Raw genomic sequence first — 16,805 nt, forward strand, 5'->3', positions numbered from 1 at the left:
TTAACTGTCCTGTTGCATAACAATCACATTTTGGAACAGTAGTTGCATTCCACATCACATGCATTAAAAAAAAACTAATGCTGGGGCAACCGTTAGATATATTTGGAACTCATGTGTGAAAAGATTACGGTAAAGGTTAAAGTTTGTAATAGGCTTAATACAAAAATATCAAAACAACGTTCTATGGCTAGCGCTCACTGTTGCCCCTATTGGCCGGATTGTCCTCAGACATGGATGATGGATGTCTAATACTGACTTGTATCACGGGTGACCTGGCTGCAAAATGAGCAGAGATGCTCATCTGGGTATAACTCTGTAGATTTGGAAACTAGAGGTGCTCTTGAGTAGAATGGACCCCCATTTATTGCGACACAACATAGGCTACACAACAATTGTGTAAGGTGCAATATGTATGTCCAATGTGAAAAAAATATTGGATTTAAGAGGATTTGCCACAATAACCAATGTTATATTATTTTCGCCCTAATTATTAATATACTAAGGAAGGGTATCTTATTCTGAAGGATTCCAAAAATCCGCGACCCGGAAGTACTTAGTTATTCTTGCGTGTTTGACAGCGGTGTAAGGAAGCGCTGACCCAAATAGTGAACAGCGAGCAACGACGACGTATCCTAGCTCAAAGACAGAAACCGAAATATTTAATACGACGATTGGTGAGTATGATTTTCGGCTCTCATACGATAATACAGTGGCGTGACAGGCACGATAAACTGCATGCATTCGATCAGTGTTTGGGTTAATGACACCAGGTTCCAAAGCAACACCAGTATAAACAGCTGGTGCCTGGACGGGGTGATCATTTCAGGTTTATACCGAGATATATGGCATTTTACACCTGTCATGTTGAATATCAATAACATATGTATTTAAGCATGATTATAATGGTAGAATGCCATAAATCATTGTCAGTGTGTCCACTGCGCAACCTTGCCTACTGATGTCGACTTTGAGGAAGGTTTTTAGAGATGATTAGCTTGCTTAGCCTATGGCTATGTTCAGCTTGTAAAAATAAAATAAAAACTTGGCTACCTTAGTTATGGGCCACAAATCTAGGCTACTCATGCATCTTCATGATTATTATCATTTGTTTTTAATTTGCAGGGTTTCAAATGGAAATGTCAATTACATATCTGAATGTGTCTTCATTTGAAGCGAGGCAGTGCCAAAGACAGGGGGGCATTCAGTAATCCGAGAAAGTGCTCCTCTGAACTGTCTGTCTACAGCAGCCAACAGAGGATTTACTAGTGTGTTTTTGATTATCCTTGCTGAGAGAATGGGAGGTGGAAGAGGAAGAAAAAGTCGGGGAAACCTTTATCGGATCTGAAGTTTACCATCGCAGAGATCCTTGTCTGCATTTTTTTCTAATTGGAACTTGCTTCTAAAAAACGGTGACGGTGGTGGCATCCCAGTGACCGCGTCACATGGCAGAGCGAGCGCAGTTGTGCGGGCACCACGTCACGACTGGTCTCAAGCCACTGCGCTGCCAAAATGCAAATGCGGTTATAATTTAGAATAACTGACAGCCAAGTGTTTTTTTTTTTACTTTCACCTGTTTGTCTTATATGAAAGGAACTTAAATTAACAGGAAACAAAGCCAATTGGACTTCTAAACGCCGTAAACAACTTCTTAAAGCCAGGCTTTTGTGACATCCGTCATTGCAGTCGGCTTCTTTATCAGGATAGCGTTACAGCAGTTGATAAGACTGAGGCGGATGGAAGTGTGGCATGATCTGCGTGCTTGAATGCGGATACTACTAGGAATTGACCTATATCATGCAGGTTTGTTTGTCATGGTTAGTAAGTGGACGCTTAATATTAAATGACTTAATAGCTCAGCAGTTGCCAAATACTCTCACTTAGATAATTCGTCAGAAACTGCTGTGAATGTGAGAGAAGCCTATGTCCAATGCCATGGCAATGCACTCTACTCCAACCTGAACAAAATGTTCTCATGCTGATCTGTTTCGTTTTTTCCCCCTGGACCTCCTGCAAGAACTTTCTGAGGAATTGTGAAGTTAAAAAATAGTAGTCTACTGCTATTCTCCTCGGGGTAGATTTTCAGCATGTGGCAAGCATTCCACCTTCTATAATTCTATAGCAGTATAATAGATATAATTCTACACAGCTTTCAGTTGCTGGAATGAATCCATTCTCATAAGGCAACCGTTTTCAGTCCCACCAGGCAAACCTGTGGGACCAACTGTTGCTGCCATGTTATTCTGGTATACTTGTTATTGTGTCTCAAGCTAAGCTTTGTACTTACTAGGAGAAGGCCACAATAAGTGCTGGAACTCACTTCCGAAGCAAAAACATAGGTATGAAAATGCTGTGTTATTTTGGTCAGACAAGTCAGCGCCGTCTTAAAGCTGCAGCTGAACGTTTTGAGGATGCTCGTACTTTTGTGTCAACTACCGCTAAGTCATTGTCTATCTTATCTGAAATGCGCTTTCCTGTCAGCTCATTTGAAATTCTGTGGACTCCAGAAAGACTTCCTACTGTAGTTGGGCAATTCCACGATAGTGGAATTTCGCTGAGACTAAGATTTTTCACTTAAAATGTATGCCAAACCAAAACCATTGATTTCGAAGTTTAACAAACCGCACAACTCTATGCACAAGGACAACTTTTATCAATTTACACTGAACGTTTTACAAAAACACATTCTGGAAGAACCGTGCAGATGCAAAGTTTGGTAACAGAATTTCAATAAAATTTTCCTCTGTTTTTTATGACTACATTAAGTGAAGTGGATTTACACCCGGTAACAGAATTGCGGTAACGGAATTTCATCATGGGTCCCATATCTGGGCAACACAGACATGCATAATTATGGGTGTGAATATCATTCTCTTCATGGTGATGTATCCTGAATAGGTACACAAAGGTATAAATATGAAATATCCTCCTTTGCATATTTGACTATTATTCTACCACTGGCTATTATTTGAATGATCATAGACGACTATGTTTTTCAAGTTTGGACATCAAAGTACAGCTCGGTAGAATATAGAGCAGGGGTCTTAAACCTTTTTTCCCCCCAGGGACCCCCTCCCAGGCAAACCGGCAACCCAGGGACCCCCATCATACGTTAGAAAAAAATTATTTTTAGCAGGTGAATGATAATGGCAAGGAGAAGTAATCAACAATTAAAAAATAAATCGATTTAGTAGATCATTTTTCATTATTTTGACCTCCCCACATTAGGATTGGAAGTGTAAACTCTAACATAGCCTATTAGCTAGAAGGTTACTCCAAACACATTTTCACATTCTAAGAACAGCTGTTTTGGTTAGCCATGTGTTGTCAAAAATTCATGTTTAAGTCAAGAAAACATGTCGGCAGCCAGTAGAACTTGCCACACTGGGTGATTTTTCAAAACCTATGTCAGATACTCCAGTGAGTGTAATTTATTCAATATTAGGAGTTGAGAAACAAAGTTGACATCATTATAAATAAGATTCTCCTCTTCTGCTGTATGTATGTTGTGATATCAAACAAGTCAGGTATGTCATTTTTCTATTAATAGTAAACGATTATTTACTTAACCAACAGTAGCATATTTCTGTCCTGCTAATGCTGTTTTTTATGGTCTCCACTCAAGTTCCCTGCAGCTAATCTGTGCGTATGGTCACTAGAGATGGCTTGAGCTGACAAAGGAGTTAGACTGCATTACATAGGCAAGATGTGGTGGGTGTAACCGAGATAGAGATAGCCAGGAGGAGTTTAGAACAATTCCTCATTGTCTCTAAATAATCCTTGCACCTGGGAAACTAAACCAGGGAGGGGTTAAGACAATACCCACGTGCAGGTAACGACAGGATGAACCCAGAGTGGCTTATGATGCTCCTTGGTCTGCATGAGAGGGGATTGAACCAACCATGGCTGAGCATTGTTAGTGTCAGCTATAAATAGTACTCTGCATTTGTGTAAAGGTTAGGTTACTCGGTCCAACACTCAAGGGTGGGGGATCGACCAGCCTCATTATTGCAATAATTAATCGAAATCAAATAAAGATGATTGTTTGAAGAAATGACCAAATCTCTCTCACTACTGAATTAACACAACAATGTAATTAAATATCTGTTTATTCTGTTGCTGGTGATATTCATAAAAACATTGCAAAAATATATTTTTGCGGACCCACTGCAGTACCTCTGACCCCCGGTTGAATACCCCTGCAGCAGAGTACAGTATTTGGTCATGGAATTTCAAGGCACAGAGCAATGTTTTTTAAATATACGTTTTGATAGTGGTCTTTACTTCAACATTAATGTGTCTCGACGTATTTCTAATACCTTTTTTTTAAAAAGCGGCAATCAGCAGTTGAAACAATAACAAAGCATTTTCCACGACCCTGTTTCTGTAAACAGTCGAGGGGTGGGGCTGGAGAAATGTAACCACTCTCAAATTCATAGACAGAGGTATGTATGAATGCAGAGGTAAGGACTGACCATCCATGTTATCAAAATTATAGTTTTAACCTTGTTTGGAGTCAGTGTTTGCTTACATTTACCTTGTTTACAAACAGCTCGTACCCCTGCACATTGATCTGGTACTCCCCGTATACAGCTTCATTCATTCTTGTGTTTTTTATTCCTCTTGTGCTAACATTATTATCTAAGTCTGTGTCGTTGGGAAGGGCTCGTGAGCTCAAAAACTAGCACTTCACGGTAAAGTCTACACCTGTTTTATTCACTGCATGTGACAAACATATTTCATTTGTAAAACGAGCTTATATTTTGGGTTCTGATGGAGTACAGTTGAACGAAGCTCATGAGGCATTTGTGATGTGTTCTTTAAGAATCAATGGGTACATAGCCCTAGCCCTAGCCCTCACCCTCCGATCCAACAGGTCCCAGACGTGCTCAATGGGATTGAGATCCGGGCTCTTCGCTGGCCATGGCAGAACACTGACATTCCTGTCTTGCAGGAAATCACGCACAGAACGAGCAGTATGGCTGGTGGCATTGTCATGCTGGAGGGTCATCTCAGGATGAGCCTGCAGGAAGGGTACCACATGAGGGAGGAGGATGTCTTCCCTGTAACGCACAGCGTTGAGATTGACTGCAATGACAACAAGCTCAGTCCGATGATGCTGTGACACACCTCCCCAGACAATGACGGTCCCTCTACCTCCAAATCAATCCCTGTCCAGATTATAGGCCTCGGTGTAACGCTCATTCCTTCGACGATGAACGCGAATCTGACCATCACCCCTGGTTAGACAAAACCGCGACTCGTCAGTGAAGAGTACTTTTTGCCTGTCCTGTCTGGTCCAGCGACGGTGGGTTTGTGCCCATAGGCAACGTTGTTGCCGGTGATGTCTGGTGAGGACCTGCCTTACGACATGCCTACAAGCCCTCAGTCCAGCCTCTCTCAGCCTATTGCGGACAGTCTGAGCGCTGATGGAGGGATTGTGCATTTCTGGTGTAACTCGGGCAGTTGTTGTTGCCATCCTGTACCTGTTCCGCAGGTGTGATGTTCGGATATACCGATCCTGTGCAGGTGTTGTTAAACGTGGTCTGCCACTGCAAGGACGATCAGCTGTGTCTCCCTGTAGCGCTGTCTTAGGCGTCTCACAGTACGGACATTGCAATTTATTGCCCTGTCCACATCTGCAGTCCTCGTGCCTCCTTGCAGCATGCCAAAGGCACATTCACGCAGATGAACAGGGACCCTGGGCATCTTTCTTTTGGTGTTTTCAGAGTCAGTAGAAAGGCCTCTTTAGTGTCCTAAGTTTTCATAACTGTGACCTTATTGCCTACCGTCTGTAAACTGCTAGTGTCTTAATGACCGTTCCACAGGTGCATGTTCATTTAACAAGCATGGGAGACGGTGTTTAAACCCTTTACAATGAAGATCTGTGAAGTTATTTGGATTTTTACTAATTCTCTTTGAAAGACACAGGGTCCTGAAAAGGGATGTTTCTTTTTTGTTTTCAGCTTAAGTACTAATAACCATTATAAAATGCAGTCCATCTCACCATTTACAATAAACAGTGTTCGGAAGAAGTGCATGAAAGTGAAAGCTTATGCCAGTGGGTGAATACATTTTACATTTACATTTAAGTCATTTAGCAGACGCTCTTATCCAGGGCGACTTACAAATTGGAAAGTTCATACATATTCATCCTGGTCCCCCCGTGGGGAATGAACCCACAACCCTGGCGTTGCAAGCGCCATGCTCTACCAACTGAGCCACACGGGACCGGCACGTTGACATATAGAAATAACACAGACAACACCTGTCACTCAAATATTTAACAATGCTCATTAGTCTCTTTAAACAGAATTTCTGTTCAACCAAAGCCTGTTACAAGTGCTTATAGAACAGCCGCTCGTTACTACATTCTAAAACATCTCAGGTGAAACCTCTTTCCCCTCCCCCCTTCCTCCGCCAGGTTGCTCTCTAGTCTGCCAGGGCCAGGGGGAGTGTCATGTTGAAGCTGCTCTTCCACAAAGTGCTGGTGTTGACCTGTCTTCACCATTCACCTCACTGTACCTCCCTTCCAACGTAAGCTAACTCCAGCTGTTCTCAGTCTCCACCCTCTTCGTCCACTTGGCCCGGAGAAAGGTAAATCTACTGTACTATAAAATCGTATGTGACCTTAACGCACCCATTGATCACCTGCTGTGCTGTCTGACTCATTCATGTCTGGAAATGATGCAATGTGTACAATAGTCTTAGCTAGGATTGACATTAAGGGTTGTTGTATTGCTTGGGATAAGTGAACTGAGCAGTCACACAAGTTGAGCCTGCTCTAAGGTTGCCCTTTTGAGCAGGTGGTGAAAAAATACATGTGAAAACCACCGACCAAGAATTCCAGTAGCTTAAACTCATCTTTCTGGTTTCTCCCCATTGTTTAAGTAAAAGACGGACAATTTATGCCATCGGAGCCTGCTCTGAGATTCTGTTTACTGAAAACAACCAAATATAAAGAATTTCAGTACTGATCTTTCTGATTCCTCTGCCATGTTTAAGTGAAAGGCAGGCAATGTATGGCACTTCTGCGTGGAAATAGCCAATTTAAATTTTTGTGCAAATGATCATAATCTTCGGGGCAGCCCAAAGAGACTTCTGACTTGCCCGATGGGCAAAGTGCCGTTCAGACTTTAAACGTCAATCCCTTCATAGCGCCGCCTTTGTGCTGGTGTTGAATTACATCAAGGTAGTGTGATGTTATGGCCTGGAATTCTAGACTGAAGCATGCTACGCTTTACTATTGTTTCACTGTTGAGCGGCAATTCAGTCTGGATTTCCAGGCTAGTAATGTTACACAATCCTGACAACTGTTTCTGTTCTGTCCAGGTCTTTGGTCCTCCTGGAGAATGTCCTATGCATATCAGAACCTGTTCAGCTGGAGTCGACCTCGATTGACACGACCACATCATCTCCTCTTCCTATTACTGGGCTTCTTGTGCTACTTAGTTCCTCCCACAGGTAAAATGCGCCAATACATTTCTCTGGAAATATTCACGGTGTCATGGTTGTCCAAGATGTAAGAATGAAGGAGATATATTCATTGATTTGATTGTTTTGTTGTACTTACCATACACTTTATTGAATCGAAGACATTAAAACATGAATAACATTGTCTAACAATAGATGCTTGCCTTTATTACTTTGGGTGTGTCTTACACCTTGGCATATCTTTACTTTGTGTGTATCTTTACTTTCTGTGTTTATCGGGTTGTTAGTAATTGTTTATACTGTCTGTTGGTTCTGAGGCGTGTATGCATGTTTCGGTGGTGGCTCACTCCGAATGGCTGTTTTTACAGTGTGGATGCCACAAGGCATGGTGAGTTACAATGTAGGCCGGACAATCGGTCCTCTGTGAGTCAGTGTCGCTCGGGTAGGAGGGGAATGACTAAACAGAGGCGAAAGGCTCCATTCTCTAAAAGAAAGCAAAGGGGCCCAATCGCTGCAAGCAGTGTTACACAGAGTTTAGGTTACACCCGCATCCCATAATATTCAGCTCCGGAGCTATGGCAACAATAGCCATGGGAACAGCTGCGCTGTCAGTGAGTGTCTGAGTTGGTGATGGTTGGTGCCATGTCTTGTCTAGAGACACTCATCCTGCCTTTTTTTGATTATGTTCTTGAAGCCCTGATGATAGGACGTTTGACCGTGGTGATAATAAAGCCTAATCAACGTCTTGTCAGGGAAAGGCCTCATTTCCCTTTACCGCTGTGACTTGATTGGGCAGTTGAGCTTCAGGCATGTCTGGAGCGTTACTGTATGTTAAGAGATTGCATTTGTGAGGTACATGTGGCTATAGAGAGATGACATAGAAGGCTAAGGCTTGTTACAAGTTGAGAAGGGTCATTCATGTCAATGACACAACATCTATGCCCTAAATCAGTGGGGTGCAAAACCAGTGTCGGCTGCTTTTCTCATCTGCTTAGCACATTAATGTCTGGTTGCTCTCAGACTGCACACACCTGGCTTCCCAGAGCTAAGAAAGAAGGATCTCAAATCTAAACATTCAGGGCCCTAATCAAGGTTCCCTCTAATTTCTTTTGTCACTGAGCAAATTTCCGGTCTGCTGAGCGCAAACTTTAACATTGTGAAAATTCGGTGCAACTTCCAGCATGCGTTCACTGGGAACACTGAGGCTGTACACTCTAAGTTACCGTTTTAACACTGGCCATGTAGGTTACTGTGGCGATTTGATCATAAAAGAGACCTAACAGTGTGGCCTACCATCAAAAACAATGGAGAAAATGCATCCCATAATATTTTAACATGGAAATAGCTATTCAGTCTACAGTAGCAGCCAGCAGCCAATATATTGTGTTCGGTGTAGGCCTACAGTCCGTGAGACTTTTGAAAATAACATCCAGGGTTTGACATGAACCTGTTTATCCACTTGTCCTTCAGACAAAGAGGTGACTGAAAATGTTGACGTGTTTGATGCAAGAAACCACTTTACAAAATAAAATGTATAATTATTCCCATACCATTATTATAGAGAATCAGACAAATTATGCTAGTCTCTGCCTATTGGCTACTTTGCTTATTTAAGCCTGTCTCAAAATACAACAATGCCCCTTTTAAGACAAAAAAAACGCTCTTTACCTCACTTGCTTTTAAAAGATGTTTAGAAATGTGCATGTTTTGTGCTCTTGTAGAAAGCAATCAGTCCCCTATTTCTGACTACAAATAATCTAACTGGGCTAGTAACTCAACTAGCAAAGGATATGAACAAAATGTGCACACGTCGGTACATGCAGCTCTCGCTTTGATCTCAAAACAAGCACATCTACTCACGACCACTCATGCTGTAAACACAGTCCAGGTGAAAGTAAATGGCAGAGAGACCATTGCCATATATGGATATTTGCATATAGGCCTACTGCAGCTCTGATTTGTTTATGCCTCACCGGTCTGTGTACAGTACGGACTGAGTAGTGCCTGTCAATGCAATAGACTGCTACTCAGATGCGTTATGCCTACAACAAATATCTTGCGTAGTTGGTTTTGTTTCGGTATGTTGCATTGAAAGTGCCTAATGTTGCGTTGACGCGATCACATTTTCCACAGTAAAGGGAAACGTTAACAGGGAAAACTCATGAGTTAAGAGTCAAAATCACTGAGTTAACATGCAAGCCTACTTACAAAACCTAAGCCTGTGCAACATTATCCAATTAAAAACAGTACTGTAGCAATGAGTTATGTGAAGTAAGCTATAGGCCAAATGCATTATTTCTGCATATTGGCTTTGCTTGAATTGCCCTGCCAAGGCATTGTTGGCCATTTTTGTTTTATTGTATTTCAAAGTTCGAGGTAGGCTATATGATCACACCGGTAATAGATCCGTTGTTGTATTACTTGTGAGGCACAGCTGAGTGAGCACACATTTAAATCATTTGCTTTTTATTTGTATTTTACTGGGCTGGTGGTGCCTGCATCTGATGGTCAGTCTCAGCGGAGGGAGAGGGCAGCAGGCTGAGAGTCCGTCTCTCAACATCCCTCCGCTCTCCCTGTCCTCCGCTGACCAAAAGGGACACCGTCTTCTAGCTGATGGGGCGACTCGCGTCTTACCGCATTATTACTGCCTCGTGCACAAATTCATGTTACTCCTATGAATAGAGGAAGTGAAATATTAAATAAGACCCAAGCCGCTAATAATAACAACAACAACACAAGCCAATAGATACACTTTCATACTCATTCGTTACTGCTTGTTGTAGTGCTGAGTGGAAATAGAACGCTCATTTTAGGCCTTCTAAAAGTGTTGAATACAAAGTGTTGTCAGTGCTGAGTAAGAACTTAAACATGAACTCACTCATAATAACAGCACCTCTTTGCTGTATTCGTTGACAGTCTCTTTCTAGTCATGGTTTTAAACGTTTTGAAATTTCACAGTATCAACTTTGCTGTAGCTTTCTTTTACGTCTGCTACGTCACTGCAGCCATGGCAATCTGAGCCAATTGGCCAGCGGTAGGCCTATAGTGCACTTGATTTGTTCTCCGGGCCAGCCAGGAAGGCAGAGTTTGTACCTTCAGACACATGAAATGGTTCAAAATGGCAACAGTTCACCTACCCGGCGTGCAGGGCCGGTGAATGAGGTGCACCTACCTCCAACAGCCTGAGACGAATAAAACAAAGTAGGAACACAAGGCTTTATCATTGTTTTTTACATAAATGTTTGACTAGGATTGCCTTGGAGATTGACCGGTTGGTGACCACTGCTCTAGAAAGTTGAGTGAAGTTCAATCTCGTGCTTCTCTCTGTGGGCTGATATTTCTACACAGCAGTCACGGGGGAGCTGCGAGGCATTCTCGGGGCTACTGCTCGCAAGCACCCAGCTTAGAGGGAACATTGGCCCCAAGTACCCACAGAAAATACCAATCCTTGTCCCAGATGGCAAAGTCACTGATCACGTCCTCTTTATATCCCATAGACCGGCGCACAATTGGCCCAGCATCGTCCGGGTTTGGCCGGGGTAGGCCGTCACTGTAAATAAGAATTTGTTCTTAACTGACTTGCCTAGTTAAATGAAAAAATATATACACACTTTCTATAACAACTCTCTTTCATCTTCTTTCCCTCTCCAGGTGTATCTGCCGAGATCTGCCGGGTGACAGGGGGAGTGTTGGGGATCCACTGGAGCAGTGTGGTTGGTTTAGGCTGGCGCCCCCTGGCTGTGGGGAGGAACAGCGCCAGATGCTGGGAATCATGCTGCCTGGAGCCCGCCTGCAGTGCCGTGTGGAGCCTGGGGGGGCGCTGTGTGCTACTGAGCTGCTCCAACAGAGGGCTCTGTCAAGTCACGTCTCTACCCCAGCCCCACATCGAGTCCCTGGGGCTCCTGCAGCAGCTTTCAAAGGGCACCACCACAGCTCGAAGGAGAAGGCAGAGGCGGGCACCAACAGGAAAGGGAAGTGGGTCGGACCAACTTTCTAGCACTGTGAGTCAACGGAAAGTTCTAGTATTGTAGTTGAGTCATAGATGCCTGTTTACCCTTCCTTCTGGGATCACTGGGACGGAGTAGATAAAAACAAAGACTAAATACCCTCCTATAAAGTTATACATAGATGACATCTATATTTCCCTAACTTATGTGTTAATTAATGTAAGCTATGCAATCATACAGTGCATTCGGAAAGTATTGACTTTTGACTTTTTCCACATTTTGTTATGTTACAGCCTTATTCTAAAATGGATTAAATATTTTTTTTCTCCTCATCAATCTACACACAATACCCCATAATGACAAAGAAATGTCCTTTTCTTTTTAGAAATGTTTGCACATTTATACAAATTAGAAAACTATCACATTTACATACAGTACCAGTCAAGTTTGGACACACCAACTAATTCAAGGGTTTTTCTTAATATTTTCTACATCGGAGAATAATAGTGAAGACATTAAAACTATGAAATAACACATGGAATCATGTAGTAACCAAAAAAGTGATTGATTGCAAGATGCTTTTTGAGGCAAACACAGTTCTGGGTTGCGCATCTACTGCAGGAAGCAGTAGATGTTCTGATCCGGTTTGGCACCACATACCTATGTCAGTCAGGGTTCTCAACTCTGGACTACTTAAAAAGCAAGTACAGAAACGGTCTCAATGCTGAGCATGACCTCAGGATTGCACTGAACAAAACTGAGCCCAGAATAGACCTGCTTGTTGAAAACTTCAACCAGTTACACACCTCTCATTAGGACTGTGTGTGTTTTCTGGTTTACATCTGTGTGATGCCTCAAACATCTTGCGCCAATCAGTTTGTTCCAGTTCAGAATTAAAATTATTTATTGTAGTTTAACAGCAACAGTTCCAACCTAGACAGATTTGTAAGTGTTTTTTATTTAATACATTTTATTATTGTTATTATATATATTTTTTACCCCTTTCTCCCTAATTTTGTGATATCAAATTGGTAGTTAGTCTTGTCCCATCGCTGCAACTCCTGTACGGACTCTGGAGAAGCGAAGGTCAAGAGCCGTGCGTCCTCCGAAACACAACCCAACCTAGCCGCACTGCTTCTTGACACAATGCGTGCTTAACCCGGAAGCCAGCCTAACAAATGTGTCGGAGGAAACACCGTACACCTGGCGACCGTGTCAGCGTGCATGCGCCCGGCCCGCAACAGGAGTCGCTAGGGCGCGATGGGACAAGGACATCCCGGTCGGGCAAACCCTCCCCTAACCCGAACGACGCTAGGCCAATTGTGCGTCGCCTCATGGGTTTCCCGGGCGCGGCCGCCTGCGACACAGCCCGGTATTGAACCAGGATCTTTAGTAACGCAGCTAGCACTGCAATGTAGTGCCTTAGACCGCTGCGCCACTCAGGAGGCTGTAAGAGTGTTTTTAATGGGGAAAAAAGAAACATGAATAGCTATTTATATGTGTATCTCATTGTTAGTTGTCTATATTGCATTTGTTTTAGGGATAAGGCCAATGAAATGTACCAATATTTACAAATAGTTGCATGTTTTCATAAGCTTGGGTCCCAGGAAAACACAGGATTTCTCATTTGGGTCCCAGGCTTAACAAGTTTAAGAACCCCTGTTCTAGAATGTTCTCCCATCTCCACAGAGGAACTCTGGAGCTCTGTCAGTGAACATCGGGTTCTTAGTCACCTCGCTGACCAAGGCCCTTCTCCCCCGATTGCGCAGTTTGGCCGGGCGGCCAGCTCTAGGAAGAGTCTCTTGGTGGTTCCAAACTTCTTCTATTTAAGAATGATGGAGGCCACTGTGTTCTTGGGGACCTTCAATGCTGCCGGCCTTTTTTTGGTACCCTTCCCCAGATCTGTGCCTCGACACAATCCAGTCTCTGCGCTCTACAGACAATTCCTTCGACCTCATGGCTTGTTTTTTAATCTGTGGGCCCTTATATAGACAGGTGTGTGCCTTTCCAAATCATGTCTAATCAATTGAATTTACCACAGGTGGACTACAACTTGTAGAAACATCAAGGATGATCAATGGAAACAGGATGCACCTGAGCTCAATTTCTAGTCCCATAGCAAAGGGTCTGAATACTTATGTAAATAAGGTACACAACCGGTCAAAAGTTTTAGGACACCTACTCATTAAAGGGTTTTTCTTTACTTTTACTATTGTCTACATTGTAGAATAACAGTGAAGACATCAAAACTATGAAATAACACATATGGAATCATGTAGTAATCAAAAAGTGTTAAACAAATCAAAAGATATTTTATATTTGAGATTCTTCAAATAGCCACCCTTTGCCGTGATGACAGCTTTGCACACTCTTGGCATTCTCTCAACTAGCTTCACCTGGAATGCTTTTCCAAACTCCAACAGGAGTTTCCACGTACGCTGAGCACTTGCTGGCTGCTTTTCCTTCACTCTGCGGTCCGACTCATCCCAAACCATCTCAATTTGGTTGAGGTCGGGGGATTGTGGAGGCCAGGTCATCTGATGCAGCGCTCCATTACTCTCCTTCTTGGTCAAATAGCCCTTACACCGCCTGGAGGTGTGTTGGGTCATTGTCCTGTTGAAAAACAAGTGATAGTTCCACTAAACCCAAACCAGATGTGATGGCGTATCGCTGCAGAATGCTGTGGTAGCCATGCTGGTTAAGTGTGCCTTGAATTTTAAATAAAGCATAGACAGTGTCACCAGCAAAGCACCCACACACCATAACACCACCTCCTCCATGCTTTAGGGTGGGAAATACACATGTGGAGATCATTCGTTCACCCACACCGCGTCTCACAAAAACAAAGAGGTTGGTACCAAAAAATCTCAAATTTGGATATTTCCACCAGTCTATTGTCCATTTGCTCGTGTTTCTTGGCCCAAGCAAGTCTCTTATTATTATTGGTATCCTTTAGTACTGGTTTCTTTGCAGCAATTTGACCATGAAGGCCTGATTCTCACAGTCTCCTCTGAACAGTTGATGTTGATGTGTCTGTTACTTGAACTTTGTGAAGCATTTATTTGGGCTGCAATTTCTGAGGCTGGTAACTCTAATGAACTTATCCTCTGCAGCAGAGGTAACTCTGGGTCTTCCATTCCTGTGGCGGTCCTCATGAGAGCCAGTTTCATCATAGCGCTGCATAATATGGACTTGGTCTTTCACCAAATAGGGCTGTCTTCTGTATACCCCCCTACCTTGTCACAACACAACTGATTGGCTCAAACGCATTAAGAAGGAAAGAAATTCCACAAATTAACTTTTAACAAGGCACACCTGTTCATTGAAATGCATTCCAGGTGACTACCTCATGAAGCTGGTTGAGAGAATGCCAAGAGTGTGCAAAGCTGTCATCAAGGCAAAGGGTGGCTACACTTTTTAAATTACTACATGATTCCATATGTGTTCATTCATAGTTTTGATGTCTTCACTACTATTCTACAATGTAGAAATTAGTCAAAATAAAGATAAACCCTTGAATGATTAGGTGTTCTAAAACTTTTGACCGGTAGTGTATTTCTGTTTTAAATTTTTTATAAACGTTCAAACATTTCTAAAAACCTGTTTTCGCTTTGCCATTATGGGTTATTGTGTGTGGATTGATGAGGAACATTTTCTTTATATTCCCTTTTTTAGATTAAAGCTGCAACGTAACAAAGTGGAAAAAGTCTGAATACTTCCCAACTGTAACTGCAGTGGTTACTTCACGAAGGCTATAGAAGTACAATGTAGCCAATGTCGTTTGTCATCTTTCCATTCTTATCTGAAGTTCATTGAGTTCATCCATGTCTTGACAGCGGGTTTCCAAGGATGCAGAGCGTCTAGCTCCAACAGTCGGCATCACCAGCGGTGTAACCTTCCCTCAAGCATCTGATAAGAACCACAGTCAGCTAACCAATGGAAGTGGAGAAGCTCCATCACCCTCACAGCAGAACTCTACGTCAGAGGACACCAGAGACACAGCATCTTCCAACAGCAGCTCTGTGCTTCCCACTACTGCTCCTACAATCACTACATCACCAACGCAGGCTGGTAAGGCAGTGGACGCTGAACTCTGACCTAGTATCCTTCAAAACCCACCCTCGACAACTGTTTGGTTGATAACGTACTAATAACAAAATGGATGTGTTGAGGCATGTCTTCATGGAAAGAAGAAACGTGTAGCACCAAACATCTACTCCCATTCATAAACTGGCACCCACTGCAGATGTACGTCTACTGTTTGCACTTTGAATGAGCTTCTGTTTCAGTGTTCCGCCCTCCGTTTCAATCCATGCAAATCCTGTGGTTTCCACGACAGTGCGGGAATTGGTGGTGTCGGCAGGCAAGAGTGTGGAGGTCACGCTGCCGCGCAACGAGGTGGAACTCAACGCCTTTGTGGTGCCAGCGCCCCAGCAAGGTACTACTACTCAACCTACCTGCGTTATCACTTAGTTATACTGTGTCATACACCTGTATTATACACAGCCCGTGTGGTCCGCGTCTCACCCGAGTTCTGTATAAGCTCATCTGTTTCATTTGGCATGACAACGACAAAGGAGTGAGCTAACGAAGAAAAGAGACTGGCACTGAGGCGAGCTCTGTATCCACGCATGCCATTAGTCAGATCTTACATCCTCGGCTTTGATTGATCTCTCTCTCACTTCTCGAAAGGGACCGACTATGTATTTGACTGGCTCTTGAGAACTCATCCCAAAGACTACAGTGGAGAGATGGAGGGGAAACACAGCAAGACACTTAAACTCAGCAAGGTACAGCTCTTTGAATAAGTTCAACCGTTACCTCTCTCATCTCTCTCTCTCTCTCTCTGTTCAAACTCAGCAAGGTACAGCTCCTTGAATTAGTTCAACCGTTACCTCTCTCATCTCTCTCTCTCTCTCTCTGTTCAAACTCAGCAAGGTACAGCTCCTTGAATTAGTTCAACCATTACCTCTCTCATCTCTCTCTCTCTGTTCAAACTCAGGCCTCTTAACTGAGATTACATTTATGACCAGAACCATTTATACAGTACTGTAAAACTATGAGAAACAATTATTATTGTAGTCACTCCAATTCAACCTCTCTCTGGCTCTTGTGTTCAGCTGACGGTGGGACTGTATGAGTTTGAGGTGACCGTGGGCGGCGACGGAGCACACGGAGAGGGCTTTGTCAACGTAACAGTCAAACCAGGTGGGGGTTAAACTAACATGACTTGTATTGACTGTGTTTGATATTCTCTTTAGTAGGAACCTGTGTAAACTGTAACATATTAAAGGTCACCTCCCTTGACTTTCCCATTAATGGGCTTATACTGAAATGTCAACAATGACTCATACCTGGGGCGTGTTCGTTAGAACCGAACAGAAGATAGCAGACTGAGACAGGGATGGATTACCTGGAGTTGTCCAA

General features: G+C 43.1%; 1 protein-coding gene across 1 annotated transcript in view; it reads left to right on the forward strand.

Moving 5' to 3' along the window:
* The first annotated feature begins 571 nt into the window (after positions 1 to 571).
* Positions 572 to 16,805, forward strand: part of LOC120026897 (dyslexia-associated protein KIAA0319-like protein) — a 28,760-nt gene continuing 12,526 nt past the window's right edge. The window contains exons 1-8 of the mRNA XM_038971630.1: positions 572 to 674; positions 6,422 to 6,594; positions 7,330 to 7,461; positions 11,083 to 11,432; positions 15,215 to 15,449; positions 15,718 to 15,816; positions 16,071 to 16,168; positions 16,499 to 16,586. Of these exons, the coding sequence (XP_038827558.1) occupies positions 7,350 to 7,461; positions 11,083 to 11,432; positions 15,215 to 15,449; positions 15,718 to 15,816; positions 16,071 to 16,168; positions 16,499 to 16,586 (982 nt within the window). The 5' untranslated portion in view covers positions 572 to 674; positions 6,422 to 6,594; positions 7,330 to 7,349. The remainder of the gene's footprint in view (positions 675 to 6,421; positions 6,595 to 7,329; positions 7,462 to 11,082; positions 11,433 to 15,214; positions 15,450 to 15,717; positions 15,817 to 16,070; positions 16,169 to 16,498; positions 16,587 to 16,805) is intronic.

This window comes from Salvelinus namaycush, chromosome 32 (genome assembly GCF_016432855.1).
Source record: "Salvelinus namaycush isolate Seneca chromosome 32, SaNama_1.0, whole genome shotgun sequence".
In the NCBI taxonomy this organism is placed as follows: Eukaryota; Metazoa; Chordata; class Actinopteri; order Salmoniformes; family Salmonidae; genus Salvelinus; species Salvelinus namaycush.